Below are 26,921 nucleotides of genomic sequence, written 5' to 3'. Positions count from 1 at the left end.
TACATAGATCCTGAACAATAAGTCTCATTGACTGAACAAGCGGCGTTTCTGCCTCAATACTATTCCTGAAAAAAAAAACAGGACTCTGGTGTATCTCAAGCACTAGCCATCTTCCATTCACCATTCCACTCCATTCCAAACCCATTTCTCCCACCTAGAATATCCATTACACCCCATCCACGAAACTAATCCCCTCCCCAACTACCCCATCCTCTCACCCCCTCATCACACCCCCTCAAACCCCCTCATTAAGCGCCCTCCCCGCCTTCAACAAAATACCAATACAACTAATGTTTCCCCACCACCAAAACGCCGTCCTCAATACACTCGTATTTCTCGTTTCCATAAACGTATATGCGAATCCATATCCGATTCTCGCTAGATTGTAGGATAGTCCGAATTTATTGATTGTTTGGATCGGGAGTCCTGCTTGTTGTGCTAGGATCTGGGGGTGTTAGTTTTTATACATCTACTATTCTTACCTAGTAATCCAATACCCCTCCTTCCTCTCTCCCCTTCCCCCCCATCCGAACTAAAAGAAAAGTCTAGAAAAGAAAAAAAAAAACTCACAATACACCCCAAAAAGAACGCAAAATGTTCAATACTATTACTCGACGCGCTCTGCACCCTCTTAATCCTGTCCAACTGTCTCTTGGTCAATTTCCCCTCTTTCACCATGCGCTCCCCATATTCTTGAACATCGTAGCGGGGAGATTCATTGTGATCGAATCCGTAGTATTGTTTCCAATGGCGAGAAGCGAGGACAAGGTAGGAGAGAGTCCAGTTTGTGAGGATGTAGGGGACGGTGTGGTTTATGGTTGGGGAGAGGGGGGAGGAGAGGAAACCGATGAAGGTTGTCATTTTTTGGGGGGGGATTTGAGGAAATGGGAAAAGAGAAATTGGGGTTTGGGGAATGGGGATGATGAGGTGTTTTGGAGTTGGATGGAACTGAGGAATGTGAGGTATGATTTAGATGGGGAGTTTGGATAGAATGTAAGATTTTGACGTGTGGTAATGTGATATTTATATCTGCATTTCCGCCCCCAAATTCGGACACTTTTCGGATACTAAATTCTGTCAGCAATCGTCATTATGAAAATACGTCTCACACACGAGCTTACTCAATAATACATAAGATTCCAAGATTTGGATGAGTCATGATATTATTTCAGTATCAATATTAATTGTTTCGAGAAAAATATAGAGTCGGGACTGCTGGAAAATTTTGATTTTCGTGTAAAGATATCAATTTGGATTGTGTTGTAATCTAGATAGAAAAGGTCTGGTAAAAGAAGAGAACGACGACGCATTGATATATATCATATACTTGAACGCAAAGAAATAGATCAAACACTTCCAAATCCTCCCTATGACTTCAGCAGAAAGAGATACATATCCCGTAATAACCCAACTCCCATTTCCTCCAACCTGACCAGCTTCCCATATATCAGCAATCTAAATAATGCCATCTCAAAATCCACCTTTGAAGAAATTCGTAGGCTGAGGGTTTTCAGGTAGATAAGTACCCAAGATTTTGTTCTTCGAAGAGCCTAATAATTTCGATTTTGCCATATTGAACTTGTTGAAAAGATCCTTAAAATTTCTAAAGTCTTTCTTGGCAAGCTTGTTGGGAGTAGGAGGGTATGTCGTAACAAATTGAACCGAAGGATTATAACAGGTAGAACCACAACAAACATCCCTAAGACAGATACCAGTTGTACAGTCTGAATTGTTTTCGCAGACAATTCCGCAAGTCTGTAAGATAGGGGAATCAGTATTGCTTATCTGGAACAGATTCCAAGGAAATTCATGAATGTGAGGTATTGATGAGGTAGTGGGAAGTAAAATGAATACATAGACGGAAGACAAAAATCAAGATCGAGATCAGGAAAGAAAAGGAGGTATCAAAAACAAAAGAAGTATTGAATAGCTTATACTCACTCCTGCAGCGACACAGAAACCAGAATCATCATTCCCTCCACCAGGAATACAAATACCAGCACCACCTCCACAAGCAGCATTACTATATCCTTGTGCACATGTAGCTGGATTGGCGCAAAGTGGTAATTTATCGTAGAGATAGGTAGTTGGAGTTGGAGCGACAACTACTGAAGTTGTAACTCCCGCACAATCACAGGCGGAGGAATATGCAGCTGCGTCGGTACAATATGATGCGTAAGTAGGAATTGTACCATGATCGGCTGTTGTTTGAGAAGGAACATAGGGATAATCTTCCATATTAGCAGACGTAGTTATCAAAGCAATTCTGTATCAATTAGCGAAGAATATGAATGGAATTGGAACTGACGAACGAAGCATTGGGAGTGACAGTAGTAGCTATGAACTTGGCGCAATCTAATGAACGACTTTGGAGACCAACGTTGATTTCACCGATTGATGTAATGGCATCAGCACATTGATCTTGAGTGCAGATAGCACCCAAAATACCTCTAGCAAAGGCCAGAAAGACCAACAAGCTTGCAGTCCTCATATTGAAAATAATGCCGTCAGTTTGGGAAAGAGAGAGGAACAACGCGTGTACAACAGAAAGGAATGAGAGTATGGAAATGACTTATACTTGTAAATTTTGTTATGCATATCAACGGATGTGAAGAATGTAGAGGCTTAGAATATGAGACCTCGTTGCCAAGTTACTTGACGTCTACCGCGTCCACGAATGCATTTATCCTTGAGCAGATGCAATTTGCACTCAACCATGATGGGAGCACACATTGAGTTTCAAAGGGCTATTGTGTGTTTCTGCACCTACAATGTTTTGCCTTTGACTTCTCAACAAGTGGTATCTTCTTGTATGATATTTTAATACGACAAGAAATAGGAATCTTTCTGCCGCTACGCACAAAGCTAACGGAATGTTACCTCCAGAAAGTACATTCCAGCCGAGCCATTCTCGCGTGCACTTCCCGTGCCTTCGATGTAACACTTGCAACCAATTATGACGTTTCAGCCTTCGAGCAAAGGTTGGCTTTGGACATCCCTTCGAGGCTGGACGTTAAAGGGATGATTTGTTGCAGCTTCTTCCAACTAGTGATGACTAGGATTTGATATTTCACTCTCGGCCTCCTCTGCCATGGGAGCCACTTGTCATTCAACGACCCAGTGTAAACTTCTGTAGAATCCTGCTTGCAGAAAAGGTATCGATACGATTCTCAAGATACTCCTGGCCGATTGGAGCTGACAGGTTGACATGTTCGTTTGTGTTTCTTAACCATGTTGTTTGCACGTTTTTCGGGATGCATATCGAATTGGTTGGACCGATCTCGATGTAGCATTGAAAGGGCCGTTTGGTTTTCAAAGTTGGATTCGGATATTCAAAAGAATTACAAGATTTCCAAGTTCAAGAGAATATTGTTTGTCAAATTTCCAGGTTGCTTATCAAGATAAATTTACCTAGGTAACCGATTTCCCCACTATGTGCACGTCCCTACTACGTGCACGACTTTGAAAATATCAACATTATGGCTTCAAACATCGATGATATGCCTTTAGAGGCTCGTATAGAGCTTGCATTAGATCATTTGAAAGGGGTTCAAGCTCCTAAATACACCCAGACAGCTAATTTCTTTAAAATTGATCGATCCACGCTCTCCCGGCGGCATAGAGGTAAAACCACCTCGAGAAAACAGTTCCTCTCCGATACGAAACAAGCGCTTTCTAGCGATCAGGAGGAGGTTTTAGTTGATCAAATCAACAAGCTGACACAGAGATCTATCCCTCCTACAAGCCGCATAGTCAGAAACCTTGCAGAAGAGATCCTAGGCAGAGAGGTGGGAAAGAACTGGACTAGCAATTTTGTCAAGAGGCATTCAACACGTCTTAAAAGTCGGTATCTCCGTTGCATTGATAATTTGCGTGTGAAAGCCGATAATGTTGCTATATTTGATTACTTTTATGATCTGGTTTGAGCTATTTTCTATTGTTGTTGATCTTTATTACCTAAAACGCTCTTGCTAATGCCCCTCTTTTTTTAATTTAGTTGATAAAAGTGACCATAAAATACGATATACGGCCGAGAGATATATACAATTGGGACGAGAAGGGCTTTATGATCGGTATGGGGAGGACTATGAAGAGGATAATGAGTGCTAGCGCCTATAATAGAGGCAGAGTGACAAAAGCTAGGCAAGATGGATCAAGAGAGTTTATCACCCTATTGGCAGCTATATGCGCTGATGGGACAGCTCTCCCTCCCGCTCTTATTTATAAAGGAGACTCAGGGGATCTACAAGATACATGGGTTCAGGATGTAGGGGAGAAGGATAAAGCCTATTTTGGAGCCTCAAGCAATGGGTGGTCGTCGAATGCTTTTGGCCTATATTGGCTTATAAACGTATTCGACCCTGCTACACGTCGAAAAGCAGGTGGAAGATATCGTCTACTTATTGTCGATGGTCATTCTAGTCATGTCAATATGGAATTCCTTTCAAAATGCGATGAATTAAAGATTATTGTCTTAATTCTCCCCCCTCATTCTACACATCGACTACAGCCTCTCGACGTTGGAACCTTCGGTGCCCTTTCGACGAATTACAGTACATTATTGAATGATTTGATGCACAATAGCGGGGGGATTGTTGGTATGACAAAGCGCATGTTTTGGGGCATATTTAAAAAGGCTTGGGAGCTCACTTGTACGAGGCATAATATCTTACGATCCTTCGAAAAAAACGGGCATATATCCTATGAATAGGAGTCTTACGATCGACTGTATTGCTCCGGAAGCTCCTCTTACGCCACCTACATCATTTAAAACTCGCAGGGATGCTCTTGCTACACCGTATACGTCAAAAGCGATGCGTAGAATGAAATTAGAATTTCGTCGCGCTCCCACCCATGAGATCACTTTAAAGCTTTTTAAGGCTGCAACTACATTAGGAGCTGAAGCTTCTATACAGGGGCATAGATCTAAAGGTTTAGAAGAGGCTCTAAAGCTTGAAAAAAGGAAAAGAGCTCGTTCAAAGCGTTTAAATCTCATTGGAGAGGAGGGGAATGGTGCGTTTTTATGGTCACCTTCTGCTATTATTAAAGCTAGAGCGTATCAAGAAGATAAAGCACTTAAAGAGGAGCAAGAGAAGGAAGCTAAGCTTCAGATAAAAGCTGAAAAGAAAGCTGAGAAGGAACGGAAGGAGATTGAGACGAAAGAGAGGGTATTGCAGAGGGAGGTTGATCGTCAGATTGCACGTGATGCGAAAGAGGAGGTTAAAAAGACTCTAAAATCAACAAAATCTCCAATCAAAAGAGATAAAAAGTTCCCCAAAGCTTCTTCTACTATAGATCTAACATCGACAAAGACTATAGAGCTTTCTGATGCTGTAGAGGCTAATAATTCGAAGGGGAAGGAGGAGGAGGTCATATTGCGATCTAGTAGAGGGCGAGCACTACGAGTTCCATCGAAATTCAAAATCTGAAGATTTTATTATGTTTTTAGATAGTATTGTATCTTATCATTTATCAATTAAATTGCTAGCTCTTTATCTTATAAATTGGAATTGTTATTAATTTTTAAAGTTATTCAAAAAGGGTGATCGAGATCGTGCATATAGCAGGGACGTGCACGTAGTAGGGAAATCGGTTAGCTTCCTTGATATGGAAGAAGATCCTGGTCCGTGCAGATTATTTTGAGCTTGGCCCTGCTTGTCGTGCTTGCTGAGAGATTGGTGGGATTAGCGCACAACCTTGGAACCCCACACTACCTAATGTAACTTCACCGATGCTCACCCAAGTGAAGCCTCATTTTTGTAACAAGAGATGTAACCTCAGCCTCAGCACTGGGACAAATCAGAATGTTTTCCTTCTATCATTTTCCTTTTGCTTTCTTATCAAGAGGTAAGACGCGCTACTTGATTCGACAAGTAATCGGACTAAGAAGTTTGAAATGGGTGCCTACATTGAAAAATCACTTTTCACGGGCGTCCAAGTCCAATGGATATTGACCATCATGGGGAAGATGCGTACCCGTGGGATATGAACAGACGAGGATGAGGAAATGGGAAGGAAAAGATAACTCGTCTGTTTGCTTTTCCAGCGGCAAAAAGTAAAGGTGATTCGAGGAGAATTTCCTTTGGTTTCACTTTTGTGAATTACTTATTTTTGTGTATTTGCATGTCCAACAATTGCTCCGTTGGCCACCAAAAGCTTTTACCTTCCTCTTCCATGAGCTACTCATAGTATGATTGCGATTGCATGAGAGCTACTTGACTATCATTCAATATCAAGCTCATAATTCTCAAGTCTATACTTCACCACCAAACAGTTCTCGATCGCAGCAAGACAACATCAGAAACGCACCGCAACCTGGGAACATCGACAGAGACCTTTGAGGGAACCTATGAATTCATGAACACGGAAAATTATCTCTTTGCAACTGCTTTTTGAAGGGTTGGCTAGAATCTCATTGCTTCTGAGAACTTGACGACAGCAGGTTTGTCTCGTTCGCGATCAAAGCAATATACAATACGAAAGCGCATCGCCCAGGTCTTTATTTCATAGCTAGCTTCTCAACCTATCATCCCAAAAGGACGCGATCTCACAATGATTTCTGACTTACCTCTGGAATACATCTTTCATCATGTTTTTCTTCCTCCGAAATTACCGGACAAGGAGGATGAGCGAGAGAAATATGATGTTGTACTTACGCAACTTTGTCAACAGGAGCTTCAAAACTTTCATGATTTCCTGCCAAGTGATCAAAGACAACCAGTCAAAAGGATGATCGGGATGATAGAGGGCATGGTTCTTGATTCATCTGCTACTGGCACACTATTTTCAAACATTATCAAAGGTTTAAAAACAATGGAAATTGAAGGTACAGATCTTTAACCCCCCTAAATTTTCTTACTGACCTTGCCAAATATACAGATGTTTACGCTTTTCACGTCGAGGCACAAAATGCAGGAATAATAATTCGACGCCTCTCATCAGAGTATTCATTCGAGATGTTTGAGCTATCACCAAGGAATACAGATAACATGGCGACTGTCGGACGATTACGAAGATATTTCCCAGGTCCCGCAGTAGCCATCCATCAGGACCGGATTCACGAAGAATCATTCCAGGAAGCTCTATCTCAGTGCATTGAAGAGCTCTCGCGAGAGACGCCAAATATTGTCCAAGCGAAAACTCGTAAAGCAAACGCATCTGACATTGAGATTCGAGACACTGTCGACCCATCCCTCATAACCAGCATGCTTGCGGAGTCTCTGCATGCCGTTGGTCGTCGTATTGATATCCATCGCATTCAAAAGAGAACCCGTGATATCGTCCAGTGGAAAGATTGTCTTCACCCCTGGCGTCGTTCACCCCTTTGGCTCCTTCTTCGAGTCTGCCTTCAGACTGGACTCATGAAAAGAGATTGCAATGATCCATCACACTACCAATACAAATCGTTTATGATCTTTTTCATGTCTCAAATTCTAGAACGCGCACTAGAGTCTCCCATGTCCAGAGAAATATTGTTCATTATGTCGATGAAGGTACAACGGCGCTTAGTCAAACTCGAAAAGTTTATTGACCGTGAGCTACAGCGGCAGATACAGGAGGTGTTGTCCAAAGTCTCATCCTACTTGAAAAACAATGTGCCAATGCTGTCACACCCAATATACCCTGATATCGCTGCACTCAACCTGATAGAAGACACAGCGCTTACCATGAACTTTCTCCGACCTTACCTTGTCCGTTTATCGACACGAAATCAATCAAAACTAAAACACGCACTTGCTGAACCTTATTGTCACTTTCGAAACTTTCAATTGAATACACAACTCCCGCATATGAGCACCCAGTCTTTAGGTTCCCAAAATAGCGATCTAGTTCACTTGGAGTTGGCAGACATCGAACTGTGGGTTCGAGATCATCTGGCTAGTTGGCTGAATACACATCAAATGTATGAGCCATCTTGTATCGCTCTGGCAGATCTCTTATCTACCTACCAGAAAGTCTCTGATGAAGTATATCAAGGGGTTGCCGAAGATCAGTCCGTAAGAATCTTGACTTTGCTCGATTTATGGGTCGCATTAGACAAATGTACAACTTCACAAGAGCCACTTGTAAAGGATTATAAATGTGGATTGACATCAGACTTGTTCGCTCCTCTATTGTTACCTACCAAGCCAGAAATGCTAAGATTAGCTTCTATCGAAGAATACATTACTAATAGAAATGCTGCATCATCCGACGAGATGCCATGTATCTTCTCCACAACAAACACTGCAAGAAGCTTTCCTGTTCGCTACTTCGATCAATCGTCCCAGCACCAGAGGTTACTAGAGAGGATCGACTCTGATGCTCGCTCTGACCGCGAAGCAAAATTGCTCGAGCTAGAGGCAAAGATTCGACAGTACAATTCCTGGAAAGAAAGTGATCAATTGACCAAATGCAGATATGAGAAAATTATTCGCGGTCGAGGACATAAACGCCGTGAAGTCACTGCTCACGCGAGTTATTGTCCGAAATGCATTGCAAAAAATGCGGCCGAGCAAGTCACAATAAATGTTTTTGAATGCCCTCTCCCGGAGAATGATTTAGAGGCAAAGTCGATAACATTTGAGCTTGACGTGCCTGGAGTCTTTTCAGCTTGGCGTGACAGCACGTATAGCCTTCTAGTTGACACATTATCATCAAAACCAAGAGTCTCTCAGGGCATCGAATATTACAATTTCAGAAACACTGCTTTAGAGCGTTATGCTCAGAAATCCTTGGGGAGAATTCGCTTGGGGTCCCGTAATAAGCCATTTATCATTTCTCACTATAAGAACAAGTTTGTTTCTCAGGCTACAGTTGAAAACGTCCTGAAACCAACCGGGTTGAACTATATGGTTGTAGATAATGACGGATTCGACCAAATAGCAGTGACGGGTGATTTCTGCGAAAATTTGGGTATCCGAAAGTTATGCACCATGAGATTCGCTCCAGCTTTCACAAAGCTAGAAGCCTTTCTAGAAGACACAAAGTCTACCACCAACGATACTCTTGCAAATCAAGCAGAATGCCCGGCCACATTGACTTTGCACGAATTCTATCAATTTGCATCTCTTAGATGTGGGAATTATCTTCAATGGCTTAATATTCTGCGAGAGAGTGAAGCCCGATTACTTGATTTGAACTCTGATGAAGTCTTCCAAATACTGACACAGACGGCATGGCAGGTTGGCCCCGCAGCTTGTAAGCTCGGATGCCGAGATTCGCACCAAGACCTCGAGGACGAAGCCTTTGGGATACATCTTTTACAGGCTTTAAACGCGATAGTCTCAAGTGTAGAGTCTAATTGGCAGAATGTGAGAGCTGTTCGCGTGGTTATTATACTAACCACTCGGTTGCTCAGTGTCTCAACTAAGAAAAAAGTGCACGAGAGCTGTATTCGTCTACTCTTACGTATTCAGGTTATTACAATTACGTGGACTAGAGATGTTGTCCGCATACTCCATGATTGCCAAGAGGAAGATGAGCTTGAATCACTAAAAATTCGAGCCCTTGAACTGGCATTGGCGTGTCACGGTTCATTCGACGTCGAAATCAATAATCTTAATATTTTGCTCAGCTCTACCGAAACTCAAACTATTTTTATCGAGAGCCTGATCACAGTTCACGATAGACGTCCTGCATTAACTACTGGTCTTGGTAGTATGATCCAATTTGGTTTGAGACGCTTTGATAGATTGAATCATTCCGCCGAATCAATTCTGCGTGGCATCATAATCAATGAAACCGCCGGTATTGACATGACCATTCAAACTCTCTGGTCTGGGTATAAACCTGGAACCCCTTGGAAAGCACTTGATCTGCCAAATGAAAGATGGCTAAGAACGAAAACTGCAACAATTAATGGCCAAGAATCACTATTTGTTGAATTGAACATTTTAGACGGAGAATTGCTCATCAATGGATCTCCACTTGCTCGTCTACCTCGTGATTATGAGTCTCATGCCACATATCAACGAATCTTCGGACAGGTCAGTGTACATCTCAATGTGTGATCCCCTAAATCTAATTTTATATGTATACAGAAAATGTTGGATGTTGTCCCATCAACAATGCCCGGCATGGCTTTTGAGACTAGGAAAGATGTATGTGGGCAACAAGTAAGATTAATAGTTCGGTATTTGATCTCAAACACATGCTGACTTTTTTAGGTTCATTTCAAAATGCTAGGCGACGAATTAGTGATTCGAACCCGTAAAGGGGATGAATGCTTTGAGGTTATTCCCAAGCACGTTCTCATAGACGACTTCCAACATTCGTTCACAGAAAATTATATTTTCATGCGAAATGATGAGACTGGTGTCATACAACTGAGGCCAGTAGATATGCCATGGAATTCCTCGAACAGTGAATGGACAATCACACATTCTTCCAACCAAACCTTTCATTTAATCAACGGCTCCATGTCAGCCATTGATATCCGAAGCCCGACAGCTTGCGCTATATCAAAAATTCTCGGAAACTTAGAGACTCTGAGCCACATCAACATGACGCTGAATCAGCAAGACAAAATCTTGGAGCTACGCCTCCCCCGCTTCAACCTTGACTTTTCCGTTACCGTAGGAGATTGGACACTTTTTTCTAAACAATTTCGAGGGATGTCCGTGGACAAAAATCAGGATATCGGTACATTCACAGGCTTGTTTAACAAACTTGTGTTGCGTAGCAACGACAACGCAACGCGAGTTGTGGTCGTTCCAGACGGCGAGATTGTATTTACGCGAGAAAATGAACATGTTCAAGTGAAAATCGATACAGCATTTACGAGCTCCTGTAGTTATCATGACTATCGAATCGATCCTCAACTTGGCCGTCTGATTGATAATGGAAGCCTGAAAACTTGTTTATTCAGATTATATCTTCATTCTGTAACCTCAGATGTTATACCAGATGCCCTTACAGGCAAGACTGGCACGGAAGAAGCATTAAATGGGTTAACTTCCTCATCTGTATGGTCATTCTCCACGCTTTCCTCTAGCGAGATAGGGTTGCTACTGAAGTTGAGAGATTTATCTCCACAATTTACATACTATCCAGCACGTGAAAAATCTATGCAGATGATTTTGTGGAAAGATCTCCCAATATTATCTCAACATGAACGATTCTGCAAGCAAGTCGATCTTATCTTCACACATGCTAGGAAACTCGTGCCATTTCGAATTGAATCCGATAAGAAGCACTCGATTCCCGAATCAAACAATCGCAGCAATCCTATCCTAGTTTCTGCGGCTATCATTAGGAATGCCGTTTATCGCGTCGATGGCTTTGGGGCAGAGGAGTTTACTACCATCAAAGATAAAGTATACGACTCTCGGGACGGAAACTGTGATGAAAGCCGACGTGCAGATATATACCAAACCGCAGCGTTGGTATATTCGTGGTCACAGAACTTGAAGGTTTATACGGGTTTATTAGGAATCATGAATTCTTTGTCAAGTCCCATCATTGGACCTGGTGCAATCTCGGAAAATATCATTGGATACGATTCAAAGTGGTTAGGTACACCCGAGTCTTTCTTGTCTGAAACTTGGTGTGCAATCTATCAGCAGCTATCAGCCAGTATTGAAACTCGAGATAAGTATAAAATCATGATCTTCTTGTCCACGTTGGTCTTCTCGAAAAACGTCGACCATTCGCTTGTCCATACATTTTTAGCATTTGCTACAATGCCGATTTTTGATTGCATCAAAATTCCTCAATATCAGCTTTTCCCTCTGTGCGAAGGGTTCGAGCCTGATAGAAGTTCACTTAAAGTTCTCATCAGCGCTCAGAAATACGGCTATGAGAACACACCTGCAAGCAAACTTGTCAAGAAAGAAGCCGAAACTGAATGGGAGGTTTACAGTCGAAGGCAGCAGACTTATATTGACCAAAATGAATGTGCTGTTGAAACAGCCATGAAACATCTTTTGAAGCAATGGAAAACTGACAAGCCTATTGCATCCACGGATAAACATTGTCAAACATACATTGACATAGAAACTGCCAATGTTAAAGTCCAAGCAAAATTCTCGTCTTGGTTTAAAAACAGCGAATTCAGGGAATACGTCTTGCGCTTGGAATCAGAGCTCAAGAAGTCAAACTCGATCGATTGCACCATTACTCAGCGATGGTCAGATTATGCAAGACCCACCAGTAATTATAATCCGAACTTAGCTTATATTACCCTCAGGAATCTTCTCCAAAATGAACCTCCAACTCTTATTAGTGAAAATGAATTGTTCCAGTTCAATTCACTTCTGGTTAAGATATCCAAGTCATTGGGCAATGATAAAAATCATATAAAAGTCTCAGAGCTCTTGGTGGAACTTTCTCGACACACTTCCGGAACATTTGAGAATCAATACAGTCATCACCTACAACAAAGTCTGGATGCTTTGCACGAGATACCATGTTTTAAACTAAATCCCGCGGTGTCAGCTCACGACTTCTCAGACTGTTTGGAAAGAAGTCAGGCACTGGTAGACAGCATGTACCTCAGAATTAAAAAGCATTTGTTAAGTTCCATAAGCGTATTCGGAGCTACAGAGAACACGACGATGCTTCCGCGCCTTTCTAGAACCACAATTCTTGCTCTTATTGCAACTTCGCATCCTATAAAGCTCTCGCAAAAGTGGAAGCAGGCAATTGTACATTTTGGCCTGGCTGTAACTACCTTGCAACGTTTGAAGCGTCTGGTGGCTTGTTGTAGCAATAAAGCAGAGCTTCTCATGGAACTTTCAAATCCGGGACATCAAGGGTGGGACCCATTGTTGCATCCGGACTGGCTACTACTTGAATTGGAGAACGGAATTCTGATTCGCAAAGATCAGGCTGACATCAGTAGTGAAATGATCGACCCATCATCAGGAGCGAACTCTGTCATGCAATTGAACATGGGGCTTGGAAAATCATCAGTCATTGTTCCACTTGTGGCATCGGCTCTGGCAGACAAGACAAAGTTATGTCGCGTCGTAGTACTCAGAGCGCTGTCTAGACAGATGAGAGAATTGTTAGTCAGAAAGCTTGGTAATATGATCAATCGCCGTATATTTTTGTACCAATCTCACGTGCGCTACAAATGAGTGCTGAAGGGGCAAAGCAGCTCCGAAAAATTTACAAGACTTGCATGGCTTCCGGTGGCGTACTTCTAGTACAGCCAGAGCATTTGCTGTCTTTTGAGTTAATGGGTCTTGAGATGGTACTTTCTGGGGATCAAGATGCAAAGGTTGTTGGTAAGGTAATCAATGACACCCAAGCATGGCTACTAAAGAATTGCCGGGATATCCTAGATGAGAGTGACGAGATATTGAGTGTGCGATTTGAATTGATTTATACCCTTGGCAGACAAATGCCTATCGAGTTTGCTCCTAACCGTTGGGTGCTAATTCAAAGAATATTGTCGATATTGACTTCTTGTATCAAGAAACTTGATCGAAAATACAAAGATGATTTCGAAATAGAGAATTTGCCGGATATTAGTGGTAAATTTGCGAGATTTCGGATCCTACAGCCCGAACTCGGTGATTTACTTCTTAAAAGGGTGGTACAATCTATCTGCGATGAAGGACTCCCTGGATTATCATTCTTCCAATTTACCAAGAGTAATCGAGACCTCTTATACCGATTTATCACAGATTCCAAGATAGATGAAGAAATAATTCAGCATTCGATATTCGATGCTGACTCCACGAAAATGGGCCTTCTACTCCTTCGAGGTCTCTTTGCACACGGAGTTCTACATTTTGTTTTTTCAAATAAGAGGTTTCGGGTTGATTTCGGTTTGGATTTGAAACGATCATCACTAGCGGTCCCATACCATGGGAAAGATGTGCCTGCAGCCGCAGCAGAGTTTAGCCATCCAGAAATGACTATTTTATTGACTTGCCTTTCCTACTATTACGAAGGGCTATCCGAAAGCCAAGCAATACGGTGTTTTCGAGAGCTTTTGAGATCGGACAACAGTCAAGGAGAATACGAGAAGTGGACCAGAGATTGCTCCAATATTGAGACTGAATTCAAGCAATTAAGTGGCGTCAATCTTGATAACCTACATCAATGGTCCGAAAATGTATACGCACATTTAAGGCGTTCCAAAGAAATGATAGATTTCTATCTAAATCACCTCGTTTTCCCAAAGGAGATGAAGGAATTTCCCAAGAAACTTTCTTCATCGGGTTGGGATATTGCTCGGATCAAAAACCACCCGCTCACTGGCTTCAGCGGAACAAACGACAGCAAGTATATCCTCCCGCTCTCAATACAGCAACGAGATCTAGAAGAACAACTTTCAACAAATGCAGAAGTGCTCGCATGCTTATTGCAGTCTGAAAACAAATTTGATTCCACGGTCAAGAGTGAAGATTTCAATGCCGAAATCCTCCTAAACCTTGCCGTAACGTCGAAACCTACAATAAGGGTAATTCTTGATGTTGGGGCACAGGTTTTGGAGCTAAAAAATGAAGAGGTTGCTAGTAGATGGTTAGCAAAACTTCCAGTTACTGAGGTACACGCGGCGGTATTCTTTGATTCTTCAGATGAGCTTTGCGTTTTGAACCGTGATGGGGTGACCGAACCCCTCACTATCTCGCCATTTGCTAAGCAGATGGACCGATGTGTGATTTATCTCGATGAATCTCACACACGTGGAACAGACTTGAAACTTCCAGTCAGCTATCGTGCTATTGTTACACTTGGACCAGATCTGAACAAAGATCGTCTCGCACAAGGTAAAGAAGTATCTGATTATATAGACAAAATTATAACTAACACCTATATGACAGCATGTAAGCGTATGAGAAAACTGGGAAAGGGCCAGTCAGTATTATTTTGTGCGCCGAAAGATATTCAACGAAAAATAATACACTCCACGAACATGACCCAGTCTGACCAAATCGAAGTCAAGCATGTTCTTTTGTGGTGTATAAGAAATACATTAGACCAAGTTCGAAAGTCTGTTGTGCCTTGGGCAATTCAAGGAAAGCGTCATTATGAGCGACTTGAGGCTCTAAGCGCAAATCCTGGTATTGTCCCTGCATCTATTCAAGAAGACGAAGCACAGAGCCTGGAAGAGAGATACGGATTCGGCAAAGAAAAAGCTGACGGGCGTTGGCTGGCTGACACAGCTCCTAACACAGACATGGAATACTCTGCCGAACTCATCGCTATTCGGAAGAAATGTGCCCAATTTGGTTTTAATTCTTTTGCAGGTGCCAGTTTACACGAAGAACAAGAACGTGAATTGCAACCAGAGAAAGAATTGGAGATACAGCGTGAGCATGCCCCAAGTGTACCAGCTTTGGAACATAAATTGCATGCCGATGTCAGAAATCTGGCCACGACCGGTGTTATGGTCCACAGCGCTCCGAGTGGATTTTTGCCTGCTTTTGATGTTTTCAAGAACACATCAGCAAAAGGATTATTCGATATATCCAAGTGGCCCAGGCATCTTTGGGTCACTCGTGACTTTGCGCAGACTGTAGAAATGCACGAATTTGGCGAGATTGATACATTTTTACGTCCTGTCAACTGGGTCGTTACATCTGAGGGCAAGAATGGATTGTCATTCTGTGTAATATTTAGTCCTTTCGAAGTTCAAGAGTTACGCTTTGTCATAGAACAACACAAGAAAGTCATTTTGAGCATCTATTCGCCACGCTTGAGCTTCTCTTCAAGGTCATTCGAGAGCCTTGATGTTCACAAACTTCCAACAGGTTCGAAGCTACCATCAATTCATCCACGTATTATCATGCTTTTAAACCTTTTTGCTGGACAGCTATATCTCCGAAGCCACGATGAATACATTCGTCTTTGCCAATTCCTCGGACTCTGTTATTATCCGCCTCAGAATGACGTCGAGATTGGTTGTGATAATTTTGTTCCTTTATCAAATCGTGCATCGTTCGATCCCGTTATGAAGGAGGTTTGCCCTTTCGAGGAGAGTCCGGTTAATTTTCTACAAAAAGTATTTTCGTTGAGACGAAAAGGCAGAGTTTTTGAGAATACCACATATGGGTAGGATCCTGACTGGAGAGTTATTGAGTAGGAATGATTTCGATGACGATGGAGGTGGAGGTGGAGGTGAAATTGACGGAGAGATTGAAGATGGTGGGACCATTGAATGAAAGCGATAGGAGCAACGGAACTAAAGGGGTAACGAGATTGATGAGAGCGCCTGAGTGATGAAGACTTGTTCAGTAAGATTCATTGCCTCTGAATCACTTGCAACTTCACACAGCTATTTGTATTGTAGAATATTAAGATTCCCTTGCCGAGAGACCAATTATTTGCTCTTTGTCCTGCTTATCAGATCGCTGCGTAGACGATGATGTAAATTGAGTTTATTATAAGATTATCAAAATCTAGAAGTCCACTAATTGACAAAGCCAATGGGCAATTAAACTCTGGAATAATTCTGCTTTCTTGTTATCGAAACTGCTGTACAGGACAGCTTCTACGCAAATATCTGCTGGGTGGGGCTCAGGAGTGAATTTGCGGGGGTTATTGGTCAATAGAACCTGCACTTACATTCCTATTATTATCGCGTTCCGCATTACAATTAATACTTTTAAAGAATTATTAAACCTTCCATCTTTTATCGTAAAATGAGAACGTGCATACACAGAAATGGCATCGATCTTAAAATGGGCAAGAGCAGCGACGAGAAGATCGCCATCCGCGCCATTGCGGTTCCCCACGACGGGGTATGAATTGACCAGCGATGCTCAACCACTTGACGAGGAACAACTTGAGGGATTCAAAAGGGGGCTATATTGTCCTGTAAACATTGGAGATGTATTTATGTCTAAATACCAAGTCGTCGGAAAGCTTGGATATGGCATGACGTCTACTGTCTGGTTGGCGCGCAATTTACAGTGTGTTTTCATATGACATGTATATCCATATACTAACGACTTAGAGCTCATGAACACGTTTCCCTTAAAATCTACACTCGTGACGGAGATCCAAAGGAAGAATCCGAGATTTATAAACGTCTAAGGAAAGGCAACAATTCCCATCCCGGGTTTCCACATATTAGGACAGCCCTTGAGATATTTACAATACCCCGTATAGGCGGTGATCATACTTGTCTTGTGCAGAAACCGATGTGGGAAAGCTTTAGAGAACTTAAATATCGTCTTCCGAACCATTGTTTTACGGAGAAGATATTAAAGGGTGCATTGAAACAGTTGTTTTTGGCTTTGGATTATTTGCATAGAGAATGTCAGCTTGTTCATACGGGTATGGAAGATTTATTCTCTCTTTTCCTCTAGGGGCTTTTGGAAAGTATTAATCATATGTTATAGACATTAAGGCGGATAATATCCTATCTGAAATTGAGGACGAATCCATTCTCGACGCCTTCACAGAAGCGGAGATGAATTCTCCTTCACCTCGCAAGGTAATTGATGGTGTGACTGTGTATGCGTCACGAAGATTCGATGTCCCAAGAGTTTTTGGTGATTCTGTGTTGAGCGACTTTGGCTCTGCAGTTCGGGGGGATTTGAAGAGGAATCATGGTGCAGGGCCTCAAATCTACCGAGTCAGTATAAAACCAGATTCGGGAATCCATACTGATTCTTCAATAGGCACCGGAAGTCTTGATCAAATCACCTTGGAGTTATCCGATCGATATATGGAACGTAGGAGCAATGATTTGGGATCTCTTTGAGGGAAAACATATGTTTTATGGTGAAGATAGCGATGGAAAAGGCTATTCCACTCGTGCTCATTTAGCAGAGGTTATTGGAATGTTGGGACCTCCCCCTATGGATTTTCTCGAAAGAGGTTTGCGACCTCCCGAGTTCTTTGATCAAGAAGGTGTGTAACTCAGAATGGAATTGTAGTGAAAGCCAAGCTGAATTGTGATTGTATAGGTAAATGGATAGCAGGAATGCCTGTTGCGAAAGATAAGGAATTGAAGAAGATGGAAGTACGTCTTCAGGGTAGGAATCAGGAGATGTTTTTGAATATGATGCGTGGTATGCTTCAATGGCGGCCGGAAGATAGGAGGTCTGCTAGGCAATTAGCTGATGATCCTTGGATTAATGATGTAACTGATTAGGTTGAATATTAAATGAAGAACTTATCATGAATAAGTTCTTTATAATTTTCTTTTTATAAGGTTTTCTATCAAAAAGTTATATGAATAAGTTTTAATTATAGAATATTATACTAATGAGTTCTTTTCTATAAGATATTGATTTATATTATTAAGAGATTATTATACTAGCTTTAAATCTTAAAAATATTAATTTTTATTATTATTATACAAATATTTATATTAAAAATCAATTTATTAAAAGATTTATATATCAAGAATGAAATTAAAGCTTATTAATAATTATTATAATATAAAAAGAAATAAATAATATTATCTGTTTTTCATATTGTATTTACACAAATTATATAAGAAAACAAATAATATTAATATTTTCTTAAGTATTAGTATTAGAATTTTACTAAATTAAAATGATAATTATTATATTAGATATAAAACTAAAGCTTATTAATGATTATTATTATAATAATAAAATGAAGGAGTATTACTTGTTTTTTATATCTTATCTATATAGATTTTACAAAAAAAAATATAATATTATTTTTAGTATTAGTATTAGTATTAAGAATTTGTTAAAGGAATTAAACAAGAATTTTACCAAGATATCTCATATGATTAAAAGTTACTAATTGTTATTATTATCATAGTATGATATCTATATAAAATTATATGTTTTTTTGTTAAAAGAGATAGAAGTTACCAGCGCTAAGCACATGACGAGATTAGTAATATGGTTACTTAAGTCTACTAGATTAGATCAGGCAAGGCAGGCATATTGATCCTCTATAATGTGGGGATCAAGGTCAATACATACTGTAATATAGTCAATATAGAGGCCTCTTCCACTTAATCTTCTAATAGGTTATGAGACCCGGTTAGTATGGCCTTTGGATAGAATTGATATGATCAATATTATATCCAGTTCGCAGAGCTGAAGAGTATACAGCATTACCTTATATTCAGCTTACAGAATTAAAGAGTGCGTGGCACTACTTTACAATCAGTATGCAGTATTATGATCAATCATTATTATTAACTCATGAAGTTGAAGAGTATATAATACTATCTATATTTATATATTTACAATCACAAATCTATATAGTATTGTTTATACAGAAAAAGAAGAGAAAAAGGAAAAACTCTGTAAATTCTTTATATAGATATCAAAATGGATAATATTGTTGGAAATCACATGTGTAGCACGTATGTGGCACATGCACACCACTATAAAACTCCTTTTTCGGACTTTCCGGATATATAGATCTAATATATATATTTCAATATATCATTTCTTATATATAACTTACTGTCTATTTCTGATAGATTATGAGTGCTGTATTATTATAAGCTTTATTTTATATCTCTATATTCCTTAAGTCTTGAGTTCTCATTTCTTTATAGCTATTTTTACTCTTGATATTATAATAAGCAAGATCACTATTGATATAATCCAAACAAAATGGGGAACATTTGTTATCTTTAATGAATATAATTGGATAGATTTTTATAAAGCTATTCGAATTGTTATGATAGCAGTATCTGTGCTGTCTCTATATATGGGGAGAAGTGTAAAACCAGTGAGCGGTCGAGCTGATATCTTTGAATAAAATAGAAAAGTGGGAATTGCATTCTTAATTATTAATTCCTGTATAATTTCTATGTATTGCTCTTAACTTATACCTATAATCGATACAGAAGATATTACAGGAATCTGAGCGAAACTCTTAATGTTCAATAATAATACGAATTCTCAATATACTCAGAATCTCTATCAACAATTCGCCCGCAAGCAATTCGACCCTAAAACAAAAACGATTCAAGTCTTCTTCGATCGACTCCTCAACTATTAGTACAAATTGTCTACAATAATATAACCTCTATTCAAAATAGAGATCTACTCTTATCTTTTAAATACACTATCAGATATAGAAATCTAACAAATATAGCGAAACTTCATTATATCATTAAATATGAATGTATGAAATATATATATATTCTATAATAAGTTAAGAGAATTCCTTGAGATATAACAAGTCATTCAGTAATAACTAATACTATATAAAGAATATAAGAGGAAAAGATAATAAAAAAGCTTAAAAAAGAGGCAAAAGAGAATATAAAGAATATTATAGGAATAAAAGAAATATATATCTGAGAAAAACAATAATACTTTATTAAATTCTAATAAAACTATTAAGACTAAATCTTATACTTACAAATTCTATAAGAAGAAAGGATATTGGTAAAATACTTATTGGAAGTATAATAAAATCAGAGAAGTTTAGTATTCAAATAAGAATATTGAGAATAATAGTTTTGTATAAATAGTTATAGCAGACAAATATACTGGTTCTTTATATTCTAATATTGTAATGTATATCAAAGTCTAAAATGATATATAGATTCTTGATTCAGGAGTTTCTTATTACTTTACTGGTTTTATTGAAAATCTCTTTAATATTATATAATAGAATATTTTATAAAGAGTTAAAACTGTAAATAATATATATTCTATAAGTATTATATACAGAACAGCCATTATTAGAAACTCTATATTAAGAGATATCTAATATATCAAGAATTTTCAGAATAATCAATTTATCTCAATTGGGATACTTGCTGAAACAGATCGAAAAGTTATCTTCAAAGGGGATTCAGTATTATACTGGAAAAATGGTTAGTTAGAGATAACTGTAAGACATATCAATAACAATTACATTATTCAATAACTATTTATTCAACAAGCATATATAGCGGATATAAATTTAGAAACAAAAGAGATTGATATAAATAACAATAAAGCTGAGATTATATATTAATGCTTAAATCATTTCAATTATAATCAGATAAATAAGCTAAAGAAAGCTTTAAATGGATTGTATTATATTAAAAAAAAGAAAAGTGCTAATCGAAAAGCTTGTAAGACTTGTTTTATAGAAAAAATGAATAAGTATTTCAATAAATATATAGTTATTCGTAGATCTACAAAACTACAATGCTTATATATAAATCTATCAGGAACTCAAGAATCTTCTGAAAATGGAAATAGATATTTTATTATAATTATTAATAATACAATAAAAGAAATTTGGCTTAGATTTACAAAAGATAAATCTGTAGAGATTGTTATACTCATATTAATGGATCTTATTAATCAAATTGAAAAAGAGTTCAATTACAAGGTTGCTATTATTAAAGCAAATAATGGGAAAGATGAATTTAGAATATCCTTTTAAATAAAGATTGGAAAGAGAGGATTAATATTCAAACCCTTACCCCCTAAAAAGTATTTTATAAATAGAATAACTGAAAAGAAAATTCAAGATATTAGTATTATAGCGAGATTACTATTAAATAAATCAGATAACGTAGTTTAACACCGAGTGGCCCATATCACCAAGTGGCCCACTTTCACCTCAATTTATACTTTCAAACTCATATTATTCAATAACAATTGAATCAATTGATTGAAACTATTAAGAATCTAATAATCTAGGATTTATTATATTATTTTGACAGATTCTTATATTATATCCTATCTTTCCGTATTTACTATAATATCGATTAGAAGATGTTTTCCTATTAGAATTTCCCTCTTTTTGATGCTCATCATGTTGAATCTGAATATTAATTTTTTATTGAGATAATATATTAAGAGCCTTTTGTTTAGTGAGTATTCCTTCTTGATATAATTAGGTTTTTTTTGTGTGTCGATGTTTGCTTAATGCCTTATTTGCTGTTTGAAGTATATGAATTTTTGTATTTAAAAGTATATTTTCATAAGTTAATCTCTTTATATCTTTAGTTAGAGTTAATATAGTTTCAAATATAGGTGTAGGAGAGTTTGATTGATGATAAGTTATTTGAGATTTAATTAATGTTGATTGAAAAAGAGTTTCAGTTGGGTTGTGAGGGGTTTGAGAGATTTATTGATTTAGGTTGAAAAAGAAAAGAATAGGTATACGAATTCGAATATCTAATTTTGAGAGTACAGCTTCAGGATTAAATGGGATTAAATCTATTCCTTGAAATTCTGATTTTATATTCTGAAAAGTAATTGATTTTTCATATATAGTTTTAAAAGCTATAAAGAATTCAATTTTTAAAATATAATTGATATATGTCTTAATAAATCTATTAATTTGAATACTATATAAACATTTCAGGTTATTAAAACAGTTTATATCAAGTGGTTAAATTAAATAACTTAAATATGGTGGTAAACATATATATTTAATATTATTCTTTTTGTAATATATTTGAAAAGCTCTTGATTTATAGTTTTTATATTTATCTAATATTAATATTCGATATTTGTCCTTTTTTCGATTCTTAATATACTTATCAAAGTATTTCAATCATTCTAAATCTATTTTATTGTTTGTCTATCTATTAGATATAGATTTAATAACCCAATTTGTAGAAAAATCGATTTCTGTATACTAATTGGAAAGATGAATTTATTCTTGAATTACTAGAAATAAAGATATAGTTTTATTCTTCCTATTATTATATATAATCGCTATAGCCCATTCCCTATTGTTTGATTGTATTGCCTTGCTTTTGTTATTTCATTCAATACTTGTTACCACCATTCCGAGACATATTATACCCATTATAAAGCCTATTTCATCGAAATTATAAAAATCACAATCAAGAATACCATATTTCATTTGTATATTCGAAATTAGTCAAAACCACTTTTCAATAAACTTAGAATCTTTATAGAGAGCCTTTTAAAAGTCATAAATACAACTAAAACACATCTTTAATTCAATTCAACACTTTACAAATCGATATGCCCAAAGCTTTCCAATACATTTTGCACTCCTCGATTCAAGAATATAATTCACCATATCTTTCATATTCTTTAATTTTAATAGAAATCCTCTTGAATCCATATCAAATATATATTGAACAATCACTTCTTCTTTTAATTCTATAACCTTATAACTATTGGCTCGAGTTTCTGTACAAAGAAATAAACCTTCCATTCTATATCGAAAAGTCGTATGAGGGATATTATAGAGTATAGCGGCTTTTCGAATACTTAGTTTTTTATCTTTATAAATAGATTCGATAGTAAGGAGTATACAAGCTTCTTGGTTATTCGAATTCATTATAGGTTGTTAATAAAATGTATATTGAAAGAGAAAGGTGTAAATTGAGGTGAAAGTGGGCCACTCGGTGATATGGGCCACTCGGTGTTAAACTACGTTATCAAGCCTAGTATATAGGAATTTATTATCAAATATAATATGTATTTGAAGAACAGATTATTTATCAAAATATTATTTTTTGAAGAAACAGGAATGCTCTTTATATCGATAATACTATATGAGGTTATATATAGCAAACAGCTTGATTTTAAAAAGCTCAGAATATTCGATTATAAAGTGTGGGCTAGGAACCCCCAGCAATCAGACCTGATAACTAAGAAATTCGAGTCTAGAGTATTCAAAGGAGAGCATATTATAATTAGAATAAATAGAAATAATATCTATTATCTTCTCAATCTTTATACCAAAATTATTATTAGAATAGCAAATGCTAACTTCAATAAATATAGATATTTATTTAAAGAACTTAAAGAAGAAAGTGTTATATGGATATATATATAGTAGTAAGCTATCAGGAAACAATCCCTGATACTGTGCCTTTTGGACAGATTGCGTGTGTGGCGTAGTGGTAAAGCTTACAACTCCTATTGTGTCCGCTTACGTAACAGAAAGTATTCTAAAATTATTTAAAATAGAAAGAAAAAGAAAACCTTATTCATATAATAAATAAAAGATTATGAAAAGAAGAATATAATTGGTAATATAAAAAGATATATAAGAAAATATATATATTAATAAATAAAAAAAGTTTAAATTCAAAATGAGTAAGAAAAAGCTTAGATTTATTTTTTATAAATATTATAATAATAATAATTATAGGGAATTGGATATTCAGTATAAAACGTGCAAGTATTTTTATTTTTAAGATAAAGAGTATAAATAGTTATAGAGATTTTAAGAACTAGATTTATTCTAATAGCTATTCTAGTTCGAGATATTCTAAATAAAAGTTATAAGAAATAGTTGAGAAAGATTTTTAGTGATTAGATTGTTTAATATATAGTTATATTGTATACTGTCTTTATATATTTTAAAGATTTTTCAGTTAATAATTATAATTCAATACTTGAGGAATCAATAGAGTTTGAAAATATTATATAAGGGAATATTCAAGTATAAATAGAAGTAATTAAAAATGAATTATAGAGTTTTAAGAATAATAGTATTTTCGAAATTATAAATAAAGCTATATCTATAAACCAAAAGCTATTAAATAATAGATATGTTCTAAGAAATAAACTAAATCGCTTTAGTAAGTTGATTAGGAGAAAAGTAAGATTAATAATCAAAGGGTATCTTTAAAAATATGGAATAGATTATTAAAAGACTTTTGTTGATGTAATAAGGTATTCGATATTGTATACTTTATTAGCAAAAGTTGTAGTAAAAAATCTAGAAATTGATAATATAAATATTAATATTGTTTTTTTGAATAATAAATTAATAGATATAGAAATCTTTATAAAAGTATTAGAATTTTTTAAAGAAATATTTTCTAAAATCAAATTCAAAAGTAAATTATATTTCAAACTAAAAAAGTTATTTTATAGTCTAAAACAAATATCAAGAGTTTAATAAACTATAATTCGAAAATTCTTTAAAAAAATTGAATTTAAAGAATTAATAACAGATTCGAATTTCTTTATAAAAAAGGGAGTGTCACGGGGTGACACTAAGCCCTTTCTGTCCTGTCCTGTCCTGCTATATATGTGAGAGTAAGGTAGAACTTCCAGTTCTACCTCCTAGTCTTTTGGGCGTTTAGCTCAGCGGTAAAGCTTCTGAATACTCCCAGAGGTGATCCCGTGACATTAGGTAGAACTACCCTTGGTTATAAGTGGAGCTGTGTGGGGGGCCCACTTATAGCTTACAAGCCTTCATTGGTTTGGGGGCTAGCATATATAGATCCTGTCTGCCTGTCTGAATGCCTGAGGCATTAGAATCCAGAATCCTGAATCCTGAAACCTCCTAGTAGGTGATGGTATGGAGACCATACCTTAAGGAGGGGGGTGGTGTCACGGGGTGACACTAAGCCCTTTCTGTCCTGTCCTGTCCTGCTATATATGTGAGAGTAAGGTAGAACTTCCAGTTCTACCTCCTAGTCTTTTGGGCGTTTAGCTCAGCGGTAAAGCTTCTGAATACTCCCAGAGGTGATCCCGTGACAGGGAGTATATATCCTATTATATGTAAATGATCTATTAATAATAAAAAATCATATTAATATAAATTTGATAAAAAAGATAATTAGAAATTAATGGAAATATAAAGATTTAAATAAAATCAATATATTTTTAAATATTTAAATAAAACAATATCAATAAGATTGATTACTTAAAATATACTAATCAAATTATATAAAAAAGATCTTGTAAAGATTTGAGATTAACCTTACCAATACAAAAGATTTGTCTTTATCTCCTGATATAACTGTATAAGATATAAATGAAAATGAATTCCTTTATTAAGATAATATGATACTATATCTTCAGATTATTAGTAGCACTATTTATCTCTCGAATTATACTTAATCTGATATAGTATATACTATTAGCCAGCTTGCTTGTATTATATATACATTAAGGAAAAGTTATCTAATGCTTGTAAAACACTTACTTTAATATCTTGCTAATATATATTCAATAGATATAATCTATTCAAATCGATTAAATATGCTTATATACAAATATCGAGTTTATATAGATTCGACTTAGGGATCTGTAATTAATAAGAAATCTATTCAAGGAGTAGCTTTTATTAAATATAAAGAAGTTATAATATAGTCTTCAATAAAACAGAAATCGATATCTTTTTGTATAATAGAAACTGAGATTATAATAGTAAATAAAAGTACAAAAGAATTAGTTTGAATAAAAAAACTAATGAAAAACTTAAAAGAATACTTTAAGGAAAAGCCCTTTATTCCAACTCTATATTATAATAACACTAGTAGAATTGATTAAATATAAGAGAATAAGTTCTATAATAAAACAAAGTATATTGATATTTGATAATACTATATTCAAAAAGATATAATTAATACTAAAAGATTATATATCATATGAATTCCAGAAATTGAATAGATAGCCGATATCCTTATAAAACAGCTTATATACCCTAGCTTTATAACTTATAAAAAAGATTTAGGATTAAATCTGGAATACTAAATACAAATATATCAAAAAGAGTCAATAATTGTCACGGTCAATCCGCGTAAGGGCTGGCAAGGACACGTGAGTAGCCCTGCGGGCCTACCCCGGGCCAACGCCAACCCGCGTACAATTATAAATTGTAGAATTTTCATAATTTAGAGGAATTAATGAAAAGTCTTTATGCTACATTACACCTAATTAATTCATTGCTATTATCTACTTTAATAATTCTTTTCATTCTATATATAGAGCAATCTATCAATTATTTCTTAGTTGAGTAACTATTGATACTATTATGGTTTCAATAAGAAGAATATCTATCCTAAGGGGAAAGTAAGATGTTCACAATACAATTCAAGATTAATCCGGTGAAATTATCGATCAATTTCTGTAGGGTATTGGTAGTGATACCTATTTGGTTCCATTACACCTTCCTAATAATAGCGAGGATATGTTGTTAACCCAACAATTTCGAGAAATAAAAAAAGAAATGGCAGTTATAAGAGAAGCTTACAAAATAACTATAAACCACATCTTATATGTAACTATTCCAGTTGAGTATAACCGACCTGTAGTTGTACCGAATGTAATCCATTAGGTTATCAATCTCAATTTGGG

General features: G+C 36.6%; 4 protein-coding genes across 4 annotated transcripts; 2 read left to right on the top strand and 2 right to left on the bottom strand.

Annotated features, from left to right (window-relative positions):
• Positions 1 to 235: 235 nt before the first annotated feature.
• On the bottom strand, positions 236 to 975 carry EAF02_007669 (uncharacterized protein; the record flags this gene model as incomplete). Its single annotated transcript, XM_038903717.1, has 2 exons — positions 571 to 975; positions 236 to 445 (listed from the first exon to the last, which is right to left on the bottom strand). Exons 1-2 carry the CDS (start codon positions 859 to 861, stop codon positions 236 to 238), a joined length of 501 nt encoding a protein of 166 aa, XP_038756531.1. The 5' UTR covers positions 862 to 975.
• Positions 976 to 1,470: 495 nt separating this feature from the next.
• Positions 1,471 to 2,718, bottom strand: EAF02_007668 (uncharacterized protein; the record flags this gene model as incomplete). Its single annotated transcript, XM_038903716.1, has 4 exons — positions 1,471 to 1,755; positions 1,942 to 2,266; positions 2,313 to 2,571; positions 2,640 to 2,718. 4 exons carry the CDS (start codon positions 2,716 to 2,718, stop codon positions 1,471 to 1,473), a joined length of 948 nt encoding a protein of 315 aa, XP_038756530.1.
• A 3,834-nt stretch (positions 2,719 to 6,552) lies between these two features.
• Positions 6,553 to 16,100, top strand: EAF02_007667 (uncharacterized protein; the record flags this gene model as incomplete). Its single annotated transcript, XM_038903715.1, has 7 exons — positions 6,553 to 6,826; positions 6,880 to 9,968; positions 10,023 to 10,082; positions 10,149 to 12,988; positions 13,063 to 14,705; positions 14,760 to 15,898; positions 15,963 to 16,100. The coding sequence occupies 7 exons, from the start codon at positions 6,553 to 6,555 to the stop codon at positions 16,098 to 16,100; spliced, it is 9,183 nt and encodes a 3,060-aa protein (XP_038756529.1).
• A 502-nt stretch (positions 16,101 to 16,602) lies between these two features.
• On the top strand, positions 16,603 to 18,040 carry EAF02_007666 (uncharacterized protein; the record flags this gene model as incomplete). The annotated part of the gene is made up of 5 exons (XM_038903714.1): positions 16,603 to 16,850; positions 16,895 to 17,217; positions 17,283 to 17,518; positions 17,565 to 17,796; positions 17,853 to 18,040. The coding sequence occupies 5 exons, from the start codon at positions 16,603 to 16,605 to the stop codon at positions 18,038 to 18,040; spliced, it is 1,227 nt and encodes a 408-aa protein (XP_038756528.1).
• Positions 18,041 to 26,921: the final 8,881 nt, after the last annotated feature.

Source organism: Botrytis sinoallii (genome assembly GCF_014898435.1).
Source record: "Botrytis sinoallii strain Bc 23 chromosome Unknown BSIN_013, whole genome shotgun sequence".
NCBI classification, from domain to species: Eukaryota; Fungi; Ascomycota; class Leotiomycetes; order Helotiales; family Sclerotiniaceae; genus Botrytis; species Botrytis sinoallii.
Note: the sequence above shows the minus strand (reverse complement) of the source record. Positions and strands in the feature narration are given on the sequence as shown.